General features: G+C 35.1%; 1 protein-coding gene across 4 annotated transcripts in view; it reads right to left on the minus strand.

The window, feature by feature from the left end:
* Window positions 1–27,603, minus strand: part of auts2a (activator of transcription and developmental regulator AUTS2 a) — a 395,578-nt gene that overhangs the window by 251,553 nt on the left and 116,422 nt on the right. Inside the window, exon 1 of one of the 4 annotated variants that reach the window (XM_059539307.1) lies at window positions 19,185–19,365. The exons of the other annotated variants lie outside the window; for them this stretch is intronic. Within the exon in view, the coding sequence (XP_059395290.1) occupies window positions 19,185–19,232 (48 nt within the window). The 5' untranslated portion in view covers window positions 19,233–19,365. Of the gene's footprint in view, window positions 1–19,184; window positions 19,366–27,603 lie in introns of those variants that run through there. 4 annotated transcript variants of the gene reach the window in all.

Consider the following 27,603-nt stretch of genomic DNA (forward strand, 5'->3'; position numbering starts at 1 on the left):
CCTTGTCATTCAGAACCCCCCTCTCGCCGCGGAAAGTAAAGAGATGGCGGGAGGGATGTAAGTGAGAAAGGGCAAAACAGACAGAACAAATTCAGAGCAGGTGATGCCTCCTCCCAGTTTTTCCCCCCAATTTCAGGACCCCACAGCTTCCCGGCGGATTGTGTCAGAGAAAGCCATCTCGTTCCCAGCAGGCCGTCTATTCCCCTGCCTGGGCGCGACTTCCCCTCCTGCCGCCCCACTTCCTGGCTCCCCCCACTGCGCTATCTAGGAAATCACGGCCAATAGCAAATCATTTGTCTCTGCGGTATGTTCACTAAGCGTTCGCTGCCCTGCAGAGGGACGGAGCAGGACGCGAGCACATTTCCTCTCAGTAAACACAGCAAATGAATTTTGCAACCCTGCAAGCGGCAATTTAGTGAAGGAATACAAAGATGGGAAACGCACCAATCAAAACTGTTTTGTGAGTCTGCATGAGAAAATTAGGTTTTGCTGACATTCGAGATTCCCAGATAACTCGTCTTTGTCAAAAGAGCATCTTTCCTCATTATATCAACACGACACTTTGGAAACAAAAAGAACATAAACAGAATTTGAATGCAGAGTGACGACACTTTCCTTTTGTCAGTCGGTTTGTTTGACCTTTTCAAGAATGTGATTCCAGGATGAGTCTTGTTCAAACATCCTCTAGGTCGTTATTGGAGTTGAAAAGTACAAACGGGCTTTCCACCTCCATCAATGGCAGAGAGATAAGTGAGGCTTAATTAAGCTGTGTTACATCTAATGAGGGGTGAAAACAAACACATCATGCATGTCTCTGGACCTTGGCCGAGGCTGATAAGATTGACTGCCCTGAGGGTGACTGATATATCGTGTGTGGGTGTGTGGATGGTTAAGAGTTATGTGTTTAAGATGTTTGGTGCTTGTATTCAGAGCCCTGAACCTCTTATCATATCGTCTCTGCACACTTAAAGAGGTGTCTGTGATAAGCTGCAGTTGGCTGTGCTAAAACATGATTTATAGCTCTTCACGATAACTCTTTTACTGCCTCAGACAATTTGGGATTTACTGCATTATGGCACTATTCAGAAAGTTAAGAGGCTCGGCAAACCCTTAAGTGCAAATAGAACCAATGAAATGGGGAAAAAATGCATACACACACTATATATATATATATTTACTATTTTTAATGTTTTTGAAATTAGTTTCTTCTGCTCATCAAGCCTGCATTTATTTGATCAAAAATACTGAAAAACAGTAATATTGTGAAATATTATTACAACTTAAAATAATAGTTTTCTATTTGAATATACTTTAAAAAAATAATTTATTCCTGTGATGCAAAGCTGAATTTTCAGCATCATTACTGCAGCCTTCAGTGTCACATGTAACATCCAGTCTATCACATGATCATTTAGAAATCATTCTAATGTTCTGATTTATTATGAGTGTTGGAAACAGTTCTGCTGTCTAATATATTTGATGAATAAAAGGTTAAAAAGAACTGCATTTATTCAAAATAAAAAAAAAATTATAATAATATATATTCTAATAATATATTTTCTTTACTATCACTTTTCATCAATTTAACACATCCTTGCTGAATAAAATTATTGATTTTATTTTAAAAAAAAAAAAAAAGGAAAAAAAATTACTGACCCCAACTTACTGACCAGTAGTGTATATTCTTATTACAAAATATTAATATTTTAAAAACATAGCTTCTTTTTTTTTTTTTTTTTTTACTTTTTATTCATCAAAGTATCCTAAAAAAGTATCACATTCTGAAAAAATATTAAGGAGCAGAACTGTTTCCAACTTTGATAATGAATCATCATATTAGAATGATTTCTAAAAGAACATGTGATAATGATCCTAAAAATTCAGCTTTGCATCACAGAAATAAATGATAATTTAAAGTATAATAAATTTAAAAACAATTATTTTAAATTGTAATAATATATAACAATATTACATTTTTTCTGTATTTTTCTGTACACACAAAGTACATATTTAAAAAAAAGTGTACATGTATATATTTTTATCATTTATATTATATAAAAATATATTTAATATATAATCAATCCATATTTTTCTGAAAGATATACATGCATGCGTGTGTATTTATATATACATAATAAATATAAATAACACACACATATTATTATCTAAACAAAAACTTTTATTTTCGATGCGATTAATCACAAATAATCATTTAACAGCACTAATATAAATATACAAAATATAAAATATGAAAAACAAAAAAGACTCCATATTAGGCTTCATCTTATTAGTCCCCCATGTTGCTTTGCTTGCAATAGAATAAAGGCTATTTTAGGGATGGAAAAAAATATTCTAGATAGTCTTTGTTTTGTTTTTTTACTTATGATTATGAATTATGAAGACTTAAAAACCATGCACAATAATATTAAGGACATATGTAAGCAGAGTAAAATTATCTATAAAAACATCATCATATCATATTATAATTAAAGTGCATCTAAATGACTATTTGAGATGAATAAAGAGTAAAATAAAGCCTTAATTTTCCTCAAGATTTACAATAAAGAAAAAAATAATGCAGCACAAACATACAACTCAGATGTGAGATGTACACAGCACGGCCTCTGCCCTGGGCTTGCACTAGAGGAAAATGAAAGCCAGTTGTTGAATGAATAATGCAGAAGCAGGCAAAATGCAAATGCAGGACACACAGGATTTATTTTAAAGCCTAGAGCCACAAACAGGGATTTAAAAAGAAAGCAATAGAAAGAAATATGAGGTGCATGCTCTAAGGTGCATGTGAGATTTTAAAAGGGCAAGATTTAACTTTTTTGATGAGAAAAAAAAAATATTCTGAACAGGGTTACTGTGCATATAATAGCATACACAATGATGCTCTACTGCACAAGCTTGTGTCCTTGAGATGCAATGAACATACAGAGCATTAGAACTTTGATCCTGTTGAAATCTGTCAAATTCGCCTCTATGACATCCAGCATGTTTCTGTAGTCTGTGTACGTGGATATCAGGTGTCTGAAGAGGATGTTACCTCTCTGCTGACCTGCAGGTGGTGCTGCATGATCACTGATCAGATCAGGAAGAGGCGGAGGAGGATGAGGCATGATGGAGTGGAACACAGGAACAGAAATACACACAGAGAGGAGTATAAAATAAGCAGAAAATTTAAGTCAGCCATGACAGTCTCGTGGGTTAATTCCATTCTCTTAGAGCATGGGTAGTTATAAATGTGCCTGTGAGGCAGACAGAGAGACAGAGAGGAAGGAAGAGAGGTGAATGCAAGGTGTGTCATTGCATATGAATAGTTGCCCTACAGAATAACATTTAAACCGGGGTCAAAAAAAAAGGTTAAGGCTCAACCGATGCTGTGAGAGTTCAGACATATACTTGCCCTGTAAGCATTTTCAATGCCGCCATCCAAATAAATGAATAAATAAAAATACATACAAAATATATAAATTATAATTACATTATGTATTTATCATAAATATTGAAACTTTTAAAATGTTAAGTATTCATCAGAATAAAAATATTAATATTACTTAATAGAAATTTTATTATTTAAATAAATCATTCGATTTTAGATGGTAAAAAAAAAAGAAAAAATAAATCAATGTTTCCGAACTCATTTCAAATAAAAATGTTAAATAAAATTGTGTCAAATCAAATGCATTTATATAGCAATATTAAAAATGACCAATGTGGTTTATAATAATAAATACAAACCCTAAAATAGATGATACTAGCAAAGATGATATAATAAATGCACAAAAAAGTTCCTTTGGCTCAGTGGTAGAGCATTGAGTTAGCCGTGTAAAAGGTCATGGGTTCAGTTCCCAGGGAAAACACATACTGGTAAAATAAAATGTATAGCTTGAATGCAAGTTGCTTTGGATAAAAGTGTCTGCTAAATGCATAAATGTAAAAATACTGTCATACTTAAGGAAGAAAAAAACTATACATAAAATATCTAAAGAAAAAAAAAACAATCTAGCAGACTAATGTAAGCTTGTGACATTTGTACAACTAGCACTCAATAAAAATAGTGTTTAATACATAAAAATACATGATTAATGACACATAAGATTTAATGAAAAAGCATTAAAGGGCAGTCCTGTTAGCTGACTCAAACTTATGATCATAGGACAAAAAAGGAAAAAGAAAAGGAATAGGAGCCACTGACTTTAATAGCATGGGAAAAAATACTATGGAAGTCAATGGGTACCGTCAACTGTTTGGTTACCAGCATTCTTCAAAATATCTTCTTTTGTGTTCAACTTCAAAAGAAAAAAAGTGGACAGTGAATAAATGATGACAGAATTATTATTTTTTAGTGAACTGTCCCTTTAAAGTGGAAGTGAAGCAGTCAGTTAAGTTAACATTATTTAGTAAAGTGATTTCCACTTTGATTAAAAAACATGATTGAATAACAAACATGATCAATGTAACCATTTTAAAGAAAAAAAAGGTTGTTTTGTCATAGCTTTTGGAGCAAGGGCACCGCCATCTTGCAGTACGACCGCGTGTAATATCATCGCGATGGCCAGTACAGTCATATAAGCATTTCTTTACATTTTGAACACACAAATGTTATTTTAACACACAAATAATTTGGTTTTCACCATATTGTGGATTAATATTTAACATCAAACTGTCTATATGCTATGTTTTGAATGTGGTATCCCAAACAACGTGATGTATCATTCATGTCGCATTTTATTGTAATGTCAGACCATTAAAACGTATGCATTACATTGACTGGTTCACCAGTTGTATGCATCATATTTTATTTTAATCAGCGAATACAATTAGATTTCCTGCTGTTAACTAGACGTAGTGTTTAACCAATCACCTATCAGAACAATCGGACCAGTGCTGCTTCCTCAAAGTTTATCATTCTCACGTGTTTTAAGTCGTGTCAGTTAAAAAATATTAAAGTGTTTTAAGCCATTCAAGCATGAAACAGCACGGAATAGATTTCAATGCAGTACTTACATTTAAGATAGACCTTTTCTGAAAGAGATTTAAATGCATTACTCATGTGATGTGATAATTTCTGTCTGCGCTGGCGGCAGCACCACACACACACACACACACACACACAAACACAAAGCCACAGCTCGGCTTGGACAGCACGTGAGTAGGCTACCAAACTGAGCTTTCTTTTTCGCCTTCATCAGCAAATCCACACTTTACCCTAAACCAGCAGGTTCATGACTTCTTCAAGCCCTAATAGGTCCTAATGCTAGGCCTCACTGACGTATGCTCTAATGCATAGGCAATTGTACTTATTATAGACTTAACAGTGCTTTCAAGGTCACCTTCCTCCATTTCAAAACAGGTGTGTGTTCAAAATGTAAAGAAATGCTTTTATTACTGTACTGGCCAGCAGAGCGAACCAACCCTGTGACGTCACACGCAGTGGTACTGCAAGATGACGGTGCCCGTGCTCCAAAAGCTATAACAAAACAACCTTTTTTCTTTAAAATGGTTACATTAATCATGTTTGTTATATATATATATATATATATATATATTTTTTTTTTTTTTATTATTATTATTAAAATTGAAGTCATTTTCCTAAATAATGCAAACTTGACTGACTGCTTCATTTCCACTGTAAAGCTTAGAAACTTACTGGGATATTACAAATCAAAGGCTTTTAAACCACACAAGGATTCATTCTAGATTCATTAGTGATATCAAATGAATATACAGACACGCGGTTCAACCCTACAGTCCTTATTCTTCTTCTCTGCTTCCTTTTCTCCCCCCCCCCCCCCCCCCCCATCCCCCCCCCCCCCCCGGTCCTTGTATAGCTGCAGGCTAATTGGTGCGATTTTAGATAATTATTATTAAAACCAGAGCAGCGTGGGCGCCTTGGCAGATAATTCCCCGCAGGAGGAGGGGTCCGCTTACACTGAGCGTCAATCAAGGACCGGCATCACGCAAAGCATTTCCTTTGTTTTGCTCTGTGTTGCTGGAGTGTGTGATAAGAGAGAGAGAGAGAGAGAGAGAGAGAGAGAGAGAGAGATGGGAGCTCACACCGTTACATGTCAAAACAAACACAAATGCAGAACGGATGCGATGTACAAACACAGAAAACTGCACAGCACCTCAGAGTAAGTTGGCTATATCACAGACAGATGCTTGGTCATCTGCTCCACAGTAATGCAGATCAGCTCTCCAGGTTTCTTAGCATTCAAAACTTCAAAGCTTTACTTCCATGACAACACAGACAGCTACTCACACACCAACATACTCATTTCTCACATACAAACAAATTTATATGCAGTAGCATTAAAAGTTTGGAGTCAGCAAGATTTTTTTCTTTTCAAAGAAATTAATACTTTCATTCAGCAATGATGCATTAAAATTGATTGAGAGTAAATACACGTATAATGTGACAAAATATAATTTTTTTAATTAAATGTGGTTCATTTGAACTTTCTTTTCATCACAGAATGGATTCAAAGTTTCCACAAAAAATATTAAGCTTCAAGTTTTCAATCAGTATATTAGAATGATTTCTGAAGGATCATGTGGCACTGAAGACTGGAGTAATGATCATGAAAATACAGGTTTGCATCACAGGAATTAATTACATTTTAAAATATATTCAAATAGAAAACAACTATTTTAAATTGTAATATTATTCCACAATATAACATTTTTACTGCATTTTTGAGCAAATAAATGAAGCCGTAGTGAACATAAGCCAAAGGTACATACTTCATAAGAGGCACAGTTGGAGTATGCAGTAAGACAACATACAAGAATGGAAAAAAAATCTATGTCATACAATTGTTTTTGTTTTTTTGCATATTATTTACATTTGCAAGTAAGCATATTAGTTTAACAGATTAATTAAACATTCCTCAATTAAAGGTGAAATGTGTAATCTATACATCACTACCATCACCATGTTTCTTGTTTTACTTTTTGAAAAGGCTCTACTGCAGTGCAAGTGCAAAATAAAACAAAACTGAAGTGAGCGCGGCATACGCAACGACTCAGCAAAAAGGTGCGTTTCAGAATAACTCGCAGGCCGCACTAACACTAAACTTTGATGTCAAGCCAGGGGCCACAAAATATCATCCCTTGATCCCGGGCAGCGAGTTTGAGACCCCTGGTTTATAGCCATAGTGATTAATTAAATTATAACTAAAGGATTTCTAATTACTAATTTTGGAAGTGGGGGTCTGCACTATTGACCTATAGGACCCAATACACAATGTACTAACAAAGAAAAGACTGAACACTGCCAACAAACTGAAGAAAACTCTGATCTTACAGACGATTAAGCTCAACCCAAGAATTAAACAGAAAGAGAGAAGATTAAGACAGCACATGCATTATTAAAGCTACATCCACCTTCAGATTTATAGATGGGATAGAAACATTAAGTGAAAATAATATGGATAATTTTATTCAGCAAAAACCTTCTAGACTAAAACATGAAATCAGCATCCGCTATTCTGAAAGAGTAAGCCATGCACAACATTATAGCAGGTTCTGTATTCACACACACACACACACACACACACAGAACAAGAGCCTGTGGGCAGAAGTTCCTTCTCAAAACACCGGACTCTTCTTACTCTTCCTCTCTGGCCATGAATAATTTATGAGGACATGTAAATACGTTATCTGGTGCATGCATTAATGATCACAGGGAGACTGTGGGTCTTTCAGCTCCTATAATTAATAAAACATGTAGACTATGAAGACTGACACCCTTAAGTTCTTCCAAGTGCTCACACACAAGAAAAGTTTGCTTTCGTCTGTGAAGTCAATGCATGTATGAGGCAGTCAGTAGAGACATTAGTGTTGTCCAGTTCTTCTCAAACAGTGATCCAAAGTGATCTACAATTTGATGTGAAGAAAAGATCTCTGTTTATTATTATTGAAACAAAACACATTAATCAACTGAATTAATCAACTAATTATTTTGGGCTAAAACTTCACAGACACATTCTGGGGACACCCAAGACCAATATTACATCTTTTAATAAGGGGCATAATAGGTGACTGTTAAAACTGCAGGCAAAAGTTAACATCTTTTACCATGGAAAAGTTTATGAAATCGGAAAATACAATGGACCAGACACCATTATTGTATTTTACAGCAAATGAAAAAAAATATATATATATATATATATATATATATTCCTGTATTTGTGTTCCTATAGCTTAAGTGGTAGAGCATTGCGTTAGCAAGCACAAGGTTGAGGATTCGATTCCCAGGGAACACGTTAGGAGAAAATTGTTAGCCTGAATGCAATGTAAGTCGCTTTGGATAAAAGCGTCTGCTAAATGCATAAATTTAATTTAATTTAAATTCTATATATATATTAGGGGTATCCCCGACTAAGGAATTTCATAGTCAAATCTGAATTTTCGAATCTTGCTGATATTCGACTAATAGTCGAATCCTATGTTTGGGGGCGGGGCAAAATACATTGAGTCAAGTCAGACATTCGACTAACATAATTACTGATGTTAACATACAGGGAAAATGTGTAACAAATGCTTCACAGATACAAACGGGATAAATAATGTTTTCATGTTTTGATTAAAAGATAGTTAACACTAAACGTCAGCGAAACCCTAACAATTCACAATTTTTACAATAGTGCTCTTATTATAAAGTTAGCCTATATGACAGTAGTTATTAATGTTCTGCATTTGCACTGTTTTGAGCTGCGCGCGCTGAAGATGACCAGCAGAGTGATGAATTTGATAGCACGTTTTTAATCAATGGGATTAAACTCATAATTTCATGTAGAATACGCTTCGTTATTTATACAACATAACGTTTATATTAGGACTTACAGGCTATCTGCAAAAAGAGGCCGAATGCAAATGAACGTGTGTTCACGGCTCTGAATGCGAACTCCTTTTGTGGACGTGTTCTTCACAAAACAATGTGCAGAAACACAGCAGCCAAACTCTAAAAATTCACAGCGTTTTATTATAATGGTCTTCTCATTATAATGGTATGGATGTGACAGTCCAGTCATAGTTATTAATATTCTGCATTGTAGTTTGACCTGCTCGCGCTGTGCGCTGAAGAGATATCACCGTAGTACTACAATGAAGCGCATGACTCAAAAACATAAATCTATAGGGGTGGTTGGATTTATTCACGCACTTTAAAATATTTATTTGAAGCTTCTTTCTTTTCAGATTCTTATTCATGGCTTTATCATAATAGGCTGCATATTAACTTATTGGGAGAAAACTGCAAGTTCTATGTGAAATCACACATTTGAGCGCTCACATAGTCAGAATGGCACAATCATAACAGCCCGCGAATATTCAACTGTGAGATTGGTAGTCGAATCAGGCTCCTCGAATCGAATATATACATACATACATATATATACTATTTCAGTCTTTCTACTTAAAAAATAACATTCAATTAAATGTAATTTTGAAATTTACTAGCAATTTCTAAGGTCAAAATTGTTTAAAATGAATCCTTCTCCATTTTCTTTTCTCCATATTCTCTTCTGTCCATCTCGTTTAATTTTCCCTCTTAATTTACCTCTTTTCTCATTTATCCACACACACAACACAGGCTCTGAGGGCAAAATAAAGTGACAGCTCTGCCTTGTCAGGTCTTTTCTCCACAGAGTTTAAGTCACCCAGGCAGCCTGTCAATCAAAGTGCCGGAGAGATGACAGCTTCTCCCATTCGCTATCGTGTTGCTGCAACGACAGGGTGACCTTTCATTGCCTCAGCAGCTGCCAGGCATCTTTCTCTCATCACAATGAGATTGAGAGAAGAGGGGGAAAAAGAGATGAAGGGGAAGAATGAAGGGGAGAGGGAAATAATAAAAGCAGCAGTGCTCCCATAGGGGAAAAGACTTCTTTGCTGGTCTCAGGTAGATTCAAGCTGCTTTGCCTATATTATTATAGAAAGCATTTTTGGGGCCTTTAATGTGCTACTATGCTTTCAAGATAGGCAGCACACTAGGTTTTGAGACACAGCCAGAAGTGCATGTCAGAATGACTAGATTCTTTATAGTCAAACTAACCAAGATGTTAATACCTCTTTTCAATGATTCAGTCAAACTGAACAACATGGCTAGTGAAAACCACTGGAAACAAACAGAATCGCTGTAGTGAACTGATTCCCTAAAATGATTCTGATTCGTAACAACTGCTTGTAGGGTCAGTGTGATTCTCTTCAATGATGAAATCTGAAAGTAAGTGTCTGAAATCCAAAACTAAGGTCTATAATTTCTGAAACTAGTCTAAGAAAGTGGAAAATGAAAAGCATGTGCATGACAGCACAATATATAAAATATGCAAACATTCTGAAGACGTAAACATGAAGTGATGATAATGTAAATGAGTGTGTGTTTCAGTGGATGGGTGGGTGAAAGTATGTCATTTTTCTAAAATCTAAACACACACACACACACACACACACAGGAGGACAGCAGCATCTGGAAGCTGGGGAGGCCTCACAGCACACGGGCTGCCCGCTTGCCTAGCTCGGAGAGTGGGGAAAAAGCAGGAGGAAATCTGTTTCCTGTCATCCCCCATCTTGTCAGTCTTGGTACAGACATCTTGCATCCTCTCGACCAGCTGTTTGCTGCTCACTCACACAGATGGCTGCTTCTCTTTGATACAAACTCTCTCTGTCTCTGTTCAACTCTCCCTTCATCTCTTCATCTGACACCAACTTTCCTAAAGAGTTACAGAATGTTATCTTCAACAAAAGAAACATTACTACTAGAACAAAGAGCTCAACTATAAAGACGGACCTGAAGTCAGCATGACAAAGAGGCCAGCTAAAGATTAAAGATTAGGTTTTATCAATTGCAAAAATTAGTTTGATAAGCTCAGAATAAAGAAGCACCAAACTTCAAAAACCAAATTTTAATCTAAAAGTACTATAAATAAAGAAGCCAGGAACTGGGCATTGGATACAGTATGTTTCATAAAAAGAGAGAGTTTGTTTTTGTAATTTTTTTCTGTGCCAGTGAATTTGACAAGCACAGGTACATTAGTAGGCCCCCTATGAAATCTGTTTTGTTTTTTTATTATTATTATTCTGTTTTATTTATTTCCAAATTCCGTTTTTTTCACCTTTTCTAATGGTTAAATGCATTTTTATTAATAAAAAAAAACATTTTCATAATTAATTGAAATCATGAAACTTATATAATTTAACAGCAGTTTATTAAAAGCCTAACAAAATGACATTTTAACCCTTTCACGCATGAATTATGATAACCTCAGTCAGGATTTTTTTCCTATGTGTTTTTATTGCTCTTAGGGCATGAAAAACAAGAATAGATTTTTATTTTATTTTTTTTTACAAATTTTTCAAAGAGATCTTCAGATGTCCACTTGAGTGGACAGCATGCGGTTGGTTTAAACTGAAGATATACTGTATTAAATATAAGACAATAATCAAACAGATAAAGTATGTGAATTTAACAAACTAATCAATGCAATTATATAAAATAATGTGAAAACGATAAAATATATGCAAAAAATATGAATGCAAAATATTGCAATGGCTTCATACAACTTCATACAAGTTGCACTTCGCGTATCTATGATATCAGAACATGAGGACGTGATTCCATCAGAATTTTCTACAGCCTGTCAAGGTACAACTGTGGAAACCACTCAGGGAGCCTCCAGTGCACCAGAGTATGGAGATTTACCCTTATTAGCTGATAATTATGATTATGTTCAAGATGGACATGCACATTTCTATCATAGCCCTCCTCTGAGAAAACCTAGCGATACGTTTTTTCAATCTCATCTGAAATGATCAGTGTTGGGGGTAACGCATTACAAGTAACATGCATAACCCATTCAGATTACTTTTTTGATGTTACAAGTAAAGTAATGTGTTACAAGTAACATGCATTACCTAATCAGATTACTTTTTGATCTAACAAGTAATTAACTACAAGTAATGTGCATTACCTAATAAGCTTACTTTTTGATGTAACGAGTAAAGAAACGCATTACAAGTAACATGCATTACGTAATCAGATTACTTTTTGATGTTATGAGTAAAAAAACGCATTACAATAATGCACATTACATAGTCAGATTACTTTTTAATGTTATGAGAAAGGAAACGCATTACAATTAACATGCATTATGTAATCAGATTACTTTTTGATGTTATGAGTAAAGAAACGCATTAAAAGTAACATGCATTACGTAATCAGATTACTTTTTGATGTTATTAGTAAAAAAACGCATTACAATAACATGCATTATAAAATCAGATTACTTTTTGATGTTATTAGTAAAAAAACGCATTACAATAACATGCATTATAAAATCAGATTACTTTTTGATCTAACAAGTAAAGTAATGCATTACAAGTGTCATACATTATGTAATCACATGACTTTTTTCGATGTCAATGAAAATTACATTCTAATAATACAAATACATTTATTTACAGTAGAAAAAGTCAATGCATATTAAGTTTTTAAGTTTTAAATTTCAAAAACAATATTCACATTATAATTATGAATTGTAGCTGAAATATAGCCATTGCATGCATGACGTCCACTACAGTGGACATGTGATTAATCAGAGTTTTCTCTCAATCTAAAATCAAAACTTGGAAATTTTACTGTGATATGACTCATTAGATATTGCTTTATGCTGCAATATTTTTTTACCTACAAGAGTCTCCTAGGATAGAAGGAATGGGTGGATATTCTGGAGCAACTTGACATGTCTGACTGACCCTTGGCCATCTTGGTTTGGAGGGGGAAAAAATTGAAACACAAAGGCTTGCCACTTGGTTGCAATTTATAGGATGATGCACCAGGGTCCAATGAAGAGATTGATGTGCAACTTTGCCATAAAAACCCGTGCAAATTCAAGAAAATGCTTTTTTAATAGCTGTCCACTGTAGTGACCACTATGCGTGAAAGGGTTAAGGCCCTATGAAATGTGTTTTTTTGTTTTCTCTCAAATGTTATTATTTTACCAAATACTGAGTTTCCCATTATTTTTTTGGATTCAATTTTAAAGGTTTCATTAAATTGTACTAATCAAAAGCATCTCTAATTAATTGGTTTAATTGATAATTATTTTATTTATTTATCTTTTTCAGAAATACTGTAGTTTGTCTGTTTATATTTTTTTATATTTTCTTTTCTGGTAAATATTCCTTAACAAATAATGTGTATGTCAAATTAAGTAATATATTTGTCACAATTTCTTCGAGTTAACCAAACTTTTATTTTGACGGGTTGCTCTGAAGATCTTTAAGGTTCTGATTGTATGTGATACAACAATAGTTTTTCTCAAAAGAAACTGTAAAATGCTCATTAAGTGACTCTCAAAGTAGTTCTAGAGATCACTGGGCCCTACATTAGCCTTAGTCAAACATCTAATGAAGATATAATGTATATCACAATGATATTCATGATAGTTGACGCCTACTCGCATATGACTTTTACCAACAAAAAGTGTCTTAGAAAATTTAAATCAATATATTGTTTTCTGTAAGTGAGTAAACAATATGATTTTCACATCATTTAGAAAGAAAAATTCTAGGCTACAAGCTCCAGTTCTCAAAAATCCCGGGAACCAATGTTCTTTATGTGTTTTATTGCCTTATTCAAGTGATTTAACATTTTTACTTTTTCACTAACCACGCATAATTTTTTTTTTCTCAAAAATACAATCATGTACATACATGCTACTCACATATTATTATAGCCCAGTTTGTGCTGATTACAGTGAGATTAGACTTTACCCATTTAGATATTTATAAGAAACTGAAAAAAGCACAAATGTCAGGGCATGACAAAACTTCTCCAGGCCCCAAAAATACCCTTAGACTCCAGAGGGTTAAAAATATGGGCAAATAGATCATTTAATCAAAAACAATAAGGTCAAATAAAAAAATTGAACATGCACGAATGAAAGTTTACAAATTAGATAAGAAACATGCATTTAGAAAATATATAGGCAGAATTTTAATTTCATACCGACTCCTTGGAAGCTTTTTGCTCAGTCTTTTTTTACTGAAAGTTGCAGGCTGTTTAAAAAGCTCTGAAACATCTGTAATTTGGGGAATTTTTCATATATCCACTGCAAGAACCCAACAGAGTTGATTAATTAATCACAATGGGCCTCAAATCCAATGTTTAGCTTCAGTTGAAAAGTGTTAGGAAACCTGTAAGCCAGTTTATACCTCTTTATAGTGTCTCTAGTTTAGACTCTACAAATTTGTGGCATTTGCATAGTTTTATAAAGAGGAAATTATACTAAGAGTTTTAGTACTATTTTATTTTTATTTGTCAGTTTTATTTATCAATGCAAATAAGGTTTTGTAGCTCTATTGGAAATATGTACACACAGGGTGGTTCCTATTCAAGTAACCACCCGGACAGAAAGCATGACCATTAGAAGCAGACCACCCATCTTGATTAAACCAGCCTAACATGGCTTCCATCAACAGCAAAGCAATGAACTGTTCATAGAGTTGGGGTAGAATAAAAGCAGCCCATAATCACTAAAATTATCTCTGCATGCTTCTCTGCGAGCGCCGTTTACAATTCAACCTTTTCCAGCCCGCAACTATAACAACAAAAACATTCTGATGCAAGTAAACCAAAACACAGTGCAGTGCACAACCCATGAGAAATTCCCAATATCTTATTTTCCCTGTTTGTTTTTATACTTGTTCAAAGGAGAGTGGATTGTTCTAGTCCTCTCTTTCGCAGAGTCTGACTGTCTTTAGCCCACACATGTCAGAAGGGGGTAAATCAGTGGTCTTCTGGTCAACAGGGCTGAAACTTCGGCTCTAGAGTTACTCTGCTTTTAGAACAATGCTTGGACGACTGCCGTCGGTTGAACCTCTTTGATCTAGACAGCAGTGAAAGGGTTATGGAGTACATCCATACTCACACAAGATGGTGTAACAAAGAGGTGTCCAAGCCTACTCCAGGATTAGTCTTCCTGTAGAGATTAGCTCCATACTTTAAGGTGCTGTATATCATTTTTTGAATGTACTAAACCATAGAAATACCATATTATGATAGCAGATAGGATATTTTTAGAAAAATATTTGACATTGACGTGTTAAAATACGTGATTCTCCTAAAAAACATTGCTACAGCCAAGTATCCCACTTTGAAATGTGCATTCATTGTCAGAATGTCTGTTTTTGTTTCAGTTTGTGTGATTCCACCCACTGCCAAATTACCCAATAGGATTTTGACACACCAAGTTACCAGTTAACTGTGTCAGACATTGCAGATTCTACCTGACCTAAAAAGCCTCAGGCATATTAATACACAGATATGTCAACTAACACACTTACAGTCTAAGGCTCGATGCCTTTCACAGTCAGTTGCACTCGTTCCTGTTGCAAGTCCTAAATCTGGCAACCTGAGTGAGTATTGAGTATAAAGGAGAAATTACTTGCTCCAATCTTTTGAATTTACACTGCAGTACCCACTTCAACTAATATCAATCAATATAACATACTGCACCTTTAAAAGTTGATATAAAAATATCTAATGTGCAATTTAAACTCTGGACTTTTGGTAGTAACTAGGATAGCAAACTCCACTAAAGGAGGTAGAGCTTTTTCACAATTGTCTCCCAAACTCTGGAATAGCATTCCTGATAATGTTCAGGGTTCAGACACACTCTCTCTGTTTAAATCTAGATTAAAGACACATTTCTTTCACCAAGCATTCAAATAATGCATTTCATAATCTTGTACTGCAGTTATATTTGATCAAATATGCATTATTATTCTTTAGCTTGGGTTAAACTAATTAATTTTACAGCTATGCTGATTATGTCTCTGTTTGTTTCTCTGTTTTGCCACAGGTAAACTAGAATTTACACAAGCTCCAGTCTGGATCCAGAACACCCGAGAAGAGATGATGCTGACCCTCAGAGGACCTCAGATGATGCTAACCCTGAAACAACATACTGAACTAACAAATATTGCTACAAGTGTGATTGCATCATATAATAATTGCTGTTAATAGTGTTCGTAAATATGTACATAAACTGAGTCACCACTGATAAGCTACTACTAAATATTATAGAAACAATAATTTTCTGTAAAGTTGCTTTGCAATGATTTGTATCATAGAAAGCACTATACAAATAAAATTTAACTTAATTGAACTTAAACATTATACAATTTAATGGTTTATTATTATTTACATTTATTAAAAACAAACAAACTTTATTTTGGTTTTGGTGTTTTGGATAAAACAAACAAACAAAAAAGAAAACAAAAAAGAAATGCTGTTATTATTAACCAAAATATAAATACGGTAAATAAAATATTGGTGAGTGACAAAAAAATAAATTAAACATAACATTAAAAAAATGACCAATTAATTGTAGTTTTACCACATGGTACATCATAAAACTTTTACATCCCACCTGCCTAAAAACTACTGTAGATTAATCTGAGAAATTTAACACTGATAACAAAGTTTGGAATTATACCCCCAGTTTTTACTTTAGTATATATATATATATATATATATATATGTATAAAACGAGAAAAACTATGATCGTGTGAAGTGTGAAAATTTCTGAAAACTGAAAAGACAAATTTGAAAATAAAATTAATTTTTATTAAAATAAATTAATTAATTTTAAAATTAAAATACAAAGCTATTATAACCCGGCTCTCCTCTAGTGTAACATGTGCTTTTTTTATCTCAGCAATTTTTTATGTAGACAATTTTCTGAAAACCAAAAGATGAGACATTTCGGAGAAGTTTCAACACTTGGAAGCACCGTACAACTGGTCCGTTAACCACATTTCTCAGTCCATCTCTCTCAGTCCTCATCCATTGCTCTGTTAATCAGCTGTGAAGAGAATATTTTTACACTTCACCCCTTTGCGCACGTTTCATGGCCTGAATCAAAAGTGTTCTCTCAATCTCTACTTTCACACACCAGGGAGCAGAGCAGTCAGGCGGTTGTCATGGTTCCCATCCCTCATACGCTCTCCTGTCCAGAGTATGAACCCCTTCTCTCTTTCATTTCAAACCCTCTCTCTCCCCTTCTGTCTACAGCTCACACACACTGAGTTATGAGCTCTGTTATGTGCCGTGTTAAATTATAGCAGTTCACGTGTCACATAAGCACACTTGGGCATTAGAATGAGAGGAGCACAGAAAAGACAAGAGCTGGAGAAAGAGAGAGAGACAGGCTTCACATAAAATGGAAGTCCTGTGTAAATGACAGGGTCTTGAACAGAGTAATCTGGGGCTGACACACTGTCAAATAAAACAGACGGCACACATAGAGTATTTTTCTCTGACGGAATTACAGATCGCACGTTTCACAGCTCTCTGATGTTAGACAGATACAGCCACCCATATAAAATCAACCTACTTGCAAACTACCATAAAAGAGTTGGAGTTATTTACAAGTTTGTTTACAAGAAAAGAATCTATCAACCTAACAAACCTAAAATAATTATTTATTCGGCAATAATTTAATACAAATACCACACCTCTGAACTACATTTAACAGTAAAGAAAATCCGGTTGCACTTTATTTTACAGTACATTTACTTACATGTACTTAAAGTGTATTTATCTAAGAAAGTTCTGGTAATACAGGGTAACTACACGGGGTAGGGTTAGGTTCAGGGTTAGTACCTAGTTATTACATAGTTATTGTAATTACTATAATAAATACATAGTATGTACATGAGGAACAGGACTGTAAAATAAAGTGCTACCGAAAATCCAAAGACAAGTAATAGTGGTTAATTAATATTGTTTATTAATATTATTATTATTGTAAAGCACAATGTGTCAAATTTAGTTGCGTTTAATATGCTCTATATATAACGTTTGATGTTTGAATTTTTTATACTGATATTTAGAAAGCAAGGTGATAATACAAACAATATTATAAACAATCTTAAATATGCCAACATGTAAACTAGGGATATAACAATGCACCCCAAACTGTTTTAAAATCGATATGAATGTGATGATTCAGGGAGACGTTAAATAATCGAAAAACATTTTTTTTCATATTTTTCTTATGATTAAATACGTGAAAAAACTAGATTGGGAAATCAGTATCATAAATCCTATCGCACTCCGAGTTGAGCGAATCATTACATATTTTTATCAAATATTTCCATCTAAAGGTGAACGGTACAGAATACATAAGTAAATACATAAATTATGGTAGTTAATTTAGAGTATTTATTCTTGACAATCTACATTTACAGCAAATAAAGCACAAATTAATTTCCCCCTTAATCAATCAGAAAGGTAAGTGATTAACTATCCCAGTTCTCCAGCTTCTAAGTTGCCCTACATCAGAATTAACCCTTTAACCTTTGTGTAGACAACTGAGATCCCGAACCATTAGGTACCATCATCCCAGTTTGACCTTCAGTACAGTGTAATGTGATCAAGTTCATATTTCACAGTGCTGATCCGATGTACATGTGACCTTTGATAAGGTTTTGCAATCTAAGAGATTTTATGAGCAACAATCCAACTACAGAATGACAGATGGACGGATGTCTTTCACATTGACCGTTTAGGTAATTGACTAAACATCCAAACCGGGTTCACGTCTCATTTTTCACAAAGTAACACCAACACTTTCTCTCTGAAGAATAGAATATCAGCCTCCATTAAAGTTTAACACAGCTGACAGGGCAGGGGCATGACCTGATTCAGACACATATACACAGACAAATCACATCTGCACAGATTTTACCATCTGGCTCAGTCGCAGCAGATTCCTCTGGAATAACATATCAGCAAAAATGATATCAAATAAACTCTTTCATATCAGCACATTTGGTGCATAAGGGCAGCTCTTAAAAGTGCAAAACGTGTTTAAATGAAAATTTAAACCCTGGCCCTTGGTGGCAGAGTCAAACTCGATTAAATATTCAATGATTCAAAATCCTGCCATGACTATTACAAAATGCATGAGAGGGATTTCAGACCGTCACACACATACACACATGCACTCAGCTATCAATATACCACCATCACTGTTACCAACAGATCAATGGCAGGTTTAAGATTACAGCACCAGCGTGTTTCTAGCACACTGAAGGCTGCGAACACCAGACCGAAGAGTGAACAAGGAAAAATTGAGCTAAAACAGAAAAAGGCAACTGTACTGACTCACCTTCTCGTTATATTTGAACTTGACATAGAACCAGCTGGACTTAATCATGGTGTCGGCTGTTGGCCTGGAGCGAGTAGTGCACCTAGGGGCAGCGATACAGGTCAGACGGGGCGAGAGGTCTGGTGTCGGTGCAGAATGCCAGAGGATTGAGATCTGAACGCAGTTGGTCTGCTCCACCAGAGCTCAATCTCTCTGTCTGCTTGTGCTTCTTTCTGTCCTGCTCTCTACCTCACTCTCTCTCTCTCTCTCTCTCTCGCATTGCTTTCTGCTTGTGCCTCTCTCTCTCGTTGTGTTGGCAGGATGTCAGCCCAGCTCTTCAAATAAGCTTCAGCTGTGTTCATCGGCGATGGCACATGCCAGAGAGCCAGAGGATATGCAGTCTCTCTCTTTACAGTCTCTCGTTCCTCACTCTATGCGTCTCACAATCAGTTTTCTGTCCTTTATGTTTTTCTGACAGCTTGACAATCCTCTAAGAAAATATAAGGCCAGCTTGACAATCCTCTAAGAAAATATAAGGCCAAAAGTCTCTGAACGATTCATTCAGTTACTTTACTGCCATATTCTGCTACTGTAGTGTTTTTTTCTTTTTTTTTTTCTCAGCCAGCCATATCATGCGTAGCAATATCCCATTCTCACCTATATTTAATCTTCTGGCATCTTCAACCCATCTGTCTATCTGTTTTCTTTCTCAGCAGATGTATTGATATAACCGTACAATATTGATGCTTTTCCATATATAATGTTCACTTAATGTGTGCTACTACACAATGTTCTACACTATTTCTATTACATTTTCATTAAATTTGTGACTCTAACCTTGACCAGTTTTGAACTAAGGGGCAGATTTCCTTCTTCCACACAAGATGCTCTTTGGATCACTCTTAAATCTCACTGGATAAGATGATTATCAGGTTTGCTCAAACTTGTATATACATTTAAATAAAGTCATTTTTTTTAATAAATGTGCATGATGTAACATTTCCCAGCAAAAGGCACATCTGCCGAGTCACTGCGGGTGTGGATATAGTTGGTTCATTTTTATATTTGATGAGAAATGAACTAAAGTGCATCATCTCAATACTAATTTAACTAATCATATAAATATTTTACGTTAATTCGTGGCTAATTTGTATGAATTTGTATGACCTCATTCGTACAAACTCATATGATTTGTGCTAAATCGTACGTATTTTACAAGTTGCACAATTCGTATGAATTTGTACGAATGACCTACACATAACTCCGCCCCTAAACCTAGCCGTCACTGGGGTCTAGACAAATTGTACAAAATCGTACGAGTGAGGTCGTACAGATTTGTACGAATTAACCACCTCGTAAAATATGTATGAATTGGTCGTGAGATAGCGTTGTTACAATAATACTGCTTTCACTAACTGCACTGTACACCCACTTGTATATGATAATGACTTGTGTTATGATTGGCTAACCTATGAAATACAAGTGAAATACCACCCACAGTAAATTTCAGAATACTAAATAGTCTTGATATGTAAATGAGGAAGGCCATATGTTAATGTGCTCATGATGGTGATATCAATACAGCTAACAATTATAAATATTTACATATTATACAGCTTAGTTTTTAGAAATGCTTTGGATGAAATCAAACTAATTGTTCTCTTCTCTTTAAGCTCCCGCTAGACCAATGTGAACAAATCCAGCAGCAGATAATGCCTATTCTCATTATACACTCCAATCCACTTCACGTAAAACAAAGATAAACAAAACAAATCCAGACTGCAGGGTCACTCCGCTACTGTGCAATTTGTTGGGGAAAGAAATGTTACATTACATCATTTATATCTATTTAGCAAATGACTTCATTTAATTATATATCCAGAATGTCTATCCTGAAACCATTGTCACGTTACATGACCTACAAAACAGTCCAATCTGTTCTGATTACCCATGATTTTTATTACTGAAATGTAAGAACAGTTCACACAGCCTGATTAACTGTAGTAAAGTAAAATATATATCTAAAACTGCACACCAACACACAAAAGTATGCATGTATGCATGGTCCAAAAATGAAAACAAAATGGTGTACACTATGTTTTTTTGTTCTGTCTATTTTCAAAATGCAGAAATAAGATGTGGAAAGGTAGTCTAGGGTCATCAACCGAAGATGTAGCGACAAACCAGGAAAAAATTAGCAGCAGATTTAGGACACACACGAGCCCAAGGGCTGTTTTAGCTGTTGATCTATCTCATGGTGTGCACTGAGAGCCATCGCTATGGTAATATTTAGTGACAGGGCATGTGCACGCACACATCCACCCACAAACACACACACACACACACGCTCCACTTCACTCTGCACCCCGTGGATAAAACACTAAAAGACAGAGAAAAACAGTAAATAAATAAGATTAGAGAGATGTTCTGGTGCCCATTAGAAAGAGACACACAGACCCTTGAGACTCTAGCATAGAAATAAACAAAGCGAGGACAAAATAATTACACAAGAAGTGCCTGTTGTGTGCTAAGACTCTGGAAGCACTCATCTTGTTAACATGTTTATAAAATGATTTTCTTTTGTTCTGTCAACAGCTATTGTTGTCCTGTTAAACAGCATAATCTATATAAAATGATCTAATGCAAGCCTGAAATCAGTGGCTGAGAGGAAATCCAACAAGCTAATGCTTTAAAATGGCCAAATTAACTTTACTAAGCTCATATTGTGGCTTTTCTAATATATAATTAATTAATTAATACAAAAATAATTAATTAATACATAAGAGTTTGATATATGGCTGCAATACAGCTGGTACACAACTATGCTGATGTACAGAGGTTAGATAATAATAACAGAGGTCATGAGAAATGTTTGCGTTGTTTCTCTGGCCGATACAGCAGTGGTCTTCAACTTTATACTGACACATACTGGTGTGGATGCAGCATCATAAAAGCAAATGTTTACATTTACAAGGCTCCAGGCAAAAAAAAAAAAAAAAAATCAACTAAGAAGCCATTGGCTCCTAAAAGAAACAAAACTAGTCACCAAATAAATTGTTTGACGTGTTTGGAATTTTTTTTTTTTTTTTTTTTTTTTTACACTAACATTTCAGTCATACTGTCATGAGTTTGTCTCATGTTTTTATGTCTTTATCAGCATTTTAATCCATTTTGTAAATGTCCTGGAATCTAAGGTTCACTTGAAATGGGAACTAAACTTATCTTCCAACTTGAGAACATATACAGTCAAAGAATTCTTTATTACACAGAATCTGTGCCAATGTCATGGACCATAATGTCAGCATCAGTTGGCCAATGAGTGTAGTTTGGGCTCCTCCACAATGCATCCTATAGGCCTAAATGTTGTCATGTGTCTTTCACACATCCATTCTGTTTTTGTTTTTTTTTCTCATTAGTAGCATGCAATTAAAGTATAGGAGGTGTTGAATGTTATCTTTAGCTCCTTGCATTCTCCTATAATTTAGACAACAGGTTAATTAAAAATATGAATATGCATTAAACCACATACATTAAGCAAGGGCTCCTCTTTATAGTTATTTGTTCTAGCTGACTGATGATATGGAGGCAGAATGGTTATTCTAAGGTAAATGATTGCTACATTGCATTGTTGACAAGCTTTACATGTTTCCCGCAGTTTGAACACTGAATGAGTGATCACATGAGACAGTTGTACTGTACTGTTGCTGTATCTTATAAAATACTTTTTGATGTTCATTCATGTTATAGTAGGCTAGTAAAGAGAAAGATATGAGTTCAAGTGCCGCTTAAAATGAGGCGCTACATTAAGGAGTGCAAAAACGTATTTACTGTTTGATTTTCATTATAAATTTGTCAATTTAAAAGCTGATAGTCTACTTTGTTTATTAAAAAATAAAGCATGAAGCTTATTGCGAGTGCACTACAAAATAATATGAAGTTCATGCATTAACATATAACAGCATTTAGATTAACAATCTTGATAACAAAAAGCCATATCGATTATAAATGTCATATTCAATCTCTCTTATGCTGCACAACTGGAGTTGCTGCGGTGTGCCGTCAGTGATGGCGCTTGGCAGAGATGACTGAGAGGACTGTTTGAAAGACAATTTTCCACTAAACCTTTGATGTGCATCGTCTTGGTATATCACGTCAACAAAACAAAAGATATGATCTGGAAAAAAGGCAAATTTTTAAGTCATAACATGTAAATTTAGTCGCCAGTGGCGACCTCAGCAAAAAGTTCCCTCGCAAATTAATATTTTTGGTCACAAATGTGACTATTTTATTTGCAGTCTGAAGCCCTGTATTTAACAGTACTATTGTATAAATACCCAATTCACAAGTTTTGACTAGTCAAGCGGCCTTGAGGAAATCTGCTTTACGTTTATAATGCTACAAAAGATCTATATTTCAAATAAATCCTGTTCTTTCTATTCATCAAAGAATCGTTTAAAAAAGTATCATGGTTTCCACAAAAATATTAAGCAGCAAAGCTGTTTTTAACACTGATGATAATAAGAAGTGTTTCTTGAGCAGCAACTCAGCATATTAGAATGATTTCTAAAGGATCATGTGACTCTGAAGACTGGAGTAATAGCTAGTGAAAATAATATACTACAATTGACATTTTAAATGTGTAAAAATAATTCACAATATTACTGATTTACTATATTTTTGATCAAATAAAAGCAGCCTTGCCTTTTAACATTAAAACCTAAACCCTGAACCTAAAATATATTTATCATATTTCTAGTGTAAACTTTGACTAAGGTGGATATAAAACAAAAGTGTAGAATATGGATCCTTCAGAAATATCATAACACACATAAATAAATAAATAAATACCAAAAAATATATTCATATATTCATATTTGTGCAGTTTTGTTGAGCAATTTTTGTTAAATACTGATTATGATAACATGGTAATGAGAAACTGTCCCAAGTGTACAAACAAACAGTGACAGTTCTCTTTTTAAGAAGCTACATGCAGAGGAAAGCAAAACGTTCACACACTCCTGCAAAAACACACTGACACATTCATCTGAACACAGCAAAACACACATACAGCACAGAGTATCGTTTATGCTTGAGGGTAGCGCCTCAGGCTCGGTGGAGCAGCAGGAAGCCACATCCTCGGCTGGGAGCTCAGGACTCAACAGCTCTGGGTGCGTGAGAAACAGTCTGCCTGACCCCCGAGGCCCTGCCCTGGGCATGCTAACAGAACGATGGGCCATCCCACCGCAGCTGACACTGAGAGAGAACCACAGACAGAGACGGACCTCCACTAAACTTTGACAAATACTTTTAGTGTGTCATTCTATCTTTTAAGCTTTTATAGAGGAAAGTAGTGTTTCAAATGAAACAGCACTTACATAATCCATAGGAAGAGAGAAAAGAAAGTTGCATTTAGTTCCATTTTTCCATTAATGTCTTTTTTGAGGAAATATTACATGCTGAAGTTTGATATCAAGCGCAACCACTGTACAATTAGTAAATATGTACAACGTGTGGCACATAAACCATTAATCTCAAAACACATGTCACACTGCAGGACTGAGAGTTGCCAACAGATCCAGATATTTAGCATCCCAAATATCTCACGGGCATCAGCGTTCTTCTTCGATCGCGACTGTCACTCGTGTGAACGAGCACCGATTTGCCTCCAATTTCAGGCATTTTTCTATGATTTCCACAAAACTGTTGCAGAATGAAAATGCGGGCTAAAATGACTGAACTTCATCATGTTTTGTGTAGATTATTAAACATGTAAACAATTAATTAATTATGGAATAGTAAAAAAAAAAAAAACCTTTTACAATTTTACACAAAGCAAGGTTCTTTATTTTTATTTTTAAATAATACATAAAAATCATACAAATAGAACAGAAAAAGATTAGAGAATGCTAGTTTTAGAGGGTCATTTTAAATAAATAAAAAGAGAACAAGATGATCGAACAGACAGTGCTAGTGTTAGAGGGTCAAGTGTAGATGGAAGAGATGTGTTTTAGCCGTTTCTTTTAGCTGTTTACACTGTCGCTGAGATGCAGGTCTATTAGTGCTGGGCGGTTTGACCAAAAATGTATATACCGTTTTTTTTTAAATTATACCGGTTTTCCGGTTTATGACTTTTTTTCATGCATAATCAGGTGTACAATGCATTTTCTGCTGGTTCATATTCCAAGACGTGCTTGCGGCTAACGTGCTGGAGAAAATTGCTCGTGTTGCCGCCTTTGGCGACAATTTTAGCCCGACAGCACTGGCATAAAATGGATATCATCTATGCATAATCTGCCTGTAGTGCATATGCAGTCCGCTTTTGCAGTCCGCTACTGATCCGCGTCTGTTTAGTCCACAAACACAACATTTGTTCATTGTTTTGATTTCATATCATGCAAAAAATAAATAAATAAATAAATAATAATAATAATAATAATAATAATTATTATTATATATATATATATATATATATATATATATATATATATATATATATATATATATATATATATCTATATATATCTATATATATATATATTTGATTTATTTATTTTTTTCAGCATCGTACGTCTTTTATCACAGAACAGTAACAATCTTCCATATAGACATTAGTTTAAACTCAATAAATATAAACAACGCATTATTCATGCATTTTACTTCTAGGTGTGTATAATAAGCTGCTCAAGCAAGCGGCAAAACATTTAAACACAATAATTAGCCTATTTTTCTTGTTAAAACATTTAAATTAAAACACCACAGACAGAAACAGTCTCGTGCATTTTTCATTTAAATCTTTATCACAAGCAATCCCACGGGTCTTAATGAACCTCGTGCAGCTGAAATCCATTAATACGCACTGCAGACGGACTGTGTGAAACAGGCGTTATAACGTAACACAAGAGCACTGCTGAGTTTACCCTCACCACGCCTCGCAGTCGCTGCTTAGAAGTGCAACATTGTAAAGGGTCCGTCTGAAACAGTGTCTCGCGGCCGCGGCGCAGCATAACTTTCGTTCCGAACTCTGAGTAATTAAATACGGTATATTCAAAATTAACATCGTAACGAAAATATACACCGGTTTTCGGTATGAACCGGTTTACCGCCCAGCACTAAAGTCTATTACATTTCATTTACAGTAAATGGGCTGTACTTTCATTCCTCACACACTTGTTTTTGTCTAACTAAATATAGCATCTACTCCAGCTAAGGACTACTATATGACAGAAAAAAAGCGTTCACAGATTTGGGAGACCTCGCCCAAGCACCCACATGGATATGTTAAGCACAGCTCTTAGAGAGGTTAGGCAAATGTTTGTCGGCTGTTACCAAACGTTGGGGACACACAACGGGTTTAATGTACTGTGTGCTTTATGAACAGTGACAGGTCTGCGTGTGGAGCTCATTTCTGCTCTCCAGGCAGCGGGAGACTTGGATGGAGAAAAGACCGCCCTAGAGAGACTGAGATGAGGGAACAATTCCACCATCCAATGACTTTCAGACGTAGGGGCCACTGCCAAACCCTCTCCACAGACTGCGCTCTTCATTTGTCCTAACACGAAACGGAGCTCCACGGCCCGGGCTTCGCACGCACACCTCCCGCCCTCTGCTACAGCCCAGCTGGGATCAGATGAAAGAGAGGAAAGGGAGATAAACGAGTGTAATTGCTGGCAGATGACGAGAAGAACAATGGAGCAGAGCATAAAGTGGTGAGGACCTGAACCAGAAGAGGTAAGCTGTTGCATGTTTGCCACAGGTCTCCAAAACCACACACACAAATTCCAGCTCAGTTCCTATGGGGCATGACCACAAAAATACATATTTTTGCAAAATGTATATGTAATTTAAATATATAGAGCACATTGGTTTATGCATGTATTTTTTTGTCTATATACCTTCGTAAAACAAAGAAGCATTAAAACACATCAAGGGTCAATGGATAGTTTTTTTTTTACCAGGGAACCCCCTTGAAATGCGATTGGGCTATTTTTTTGGCTAGTTTGAGTAGCAACTGGACTGGATTTGTTTGCGAAAACCTGCTAACCCTACATCACCTACACACACACAAAAGTCAGATGAGTGATAACAAACTCAATAGTTGTGGACCTCCAAAGCTGTCAAGGCTATTTATTCACTTAAACAGCGGATTAAGGGTTTATTTTCTTTGTAATCTTTGTAATCTCCGTTACACTAATAGTAGTAAGGCTTTCTTCTGCGTAAACTTTTCCTTACAAGTACAATTTTAGCTGTATTATTTGGGTCCCCTTTAAAAAAACTGTTAGACAAAATGTATGCCCCTGGTCGCAGACAATCGTATTCCACATTCTACTAATTTTACTTTAAATAATCCAATTAAATTAATTTTGAAGAATACAACAACATGTCTTTAATTTGACTTCCACTTGTAACCATGAAAAATAACTTACACATTTTCTAAATAAAT

This window comes from Carassius carassius, chromosome 45 (genome assembly GCF_963082965.1).
Source record: "Carassius carassius chromosome 45, fCarCar2.1, whole genome shotgun sequence".
Lineage (NCBI taxonomy): Eukaryota > Metazoa > Chordata > Actinopteri > Cypriniformes > Cyprinidae > Carassius > Carassius carassius.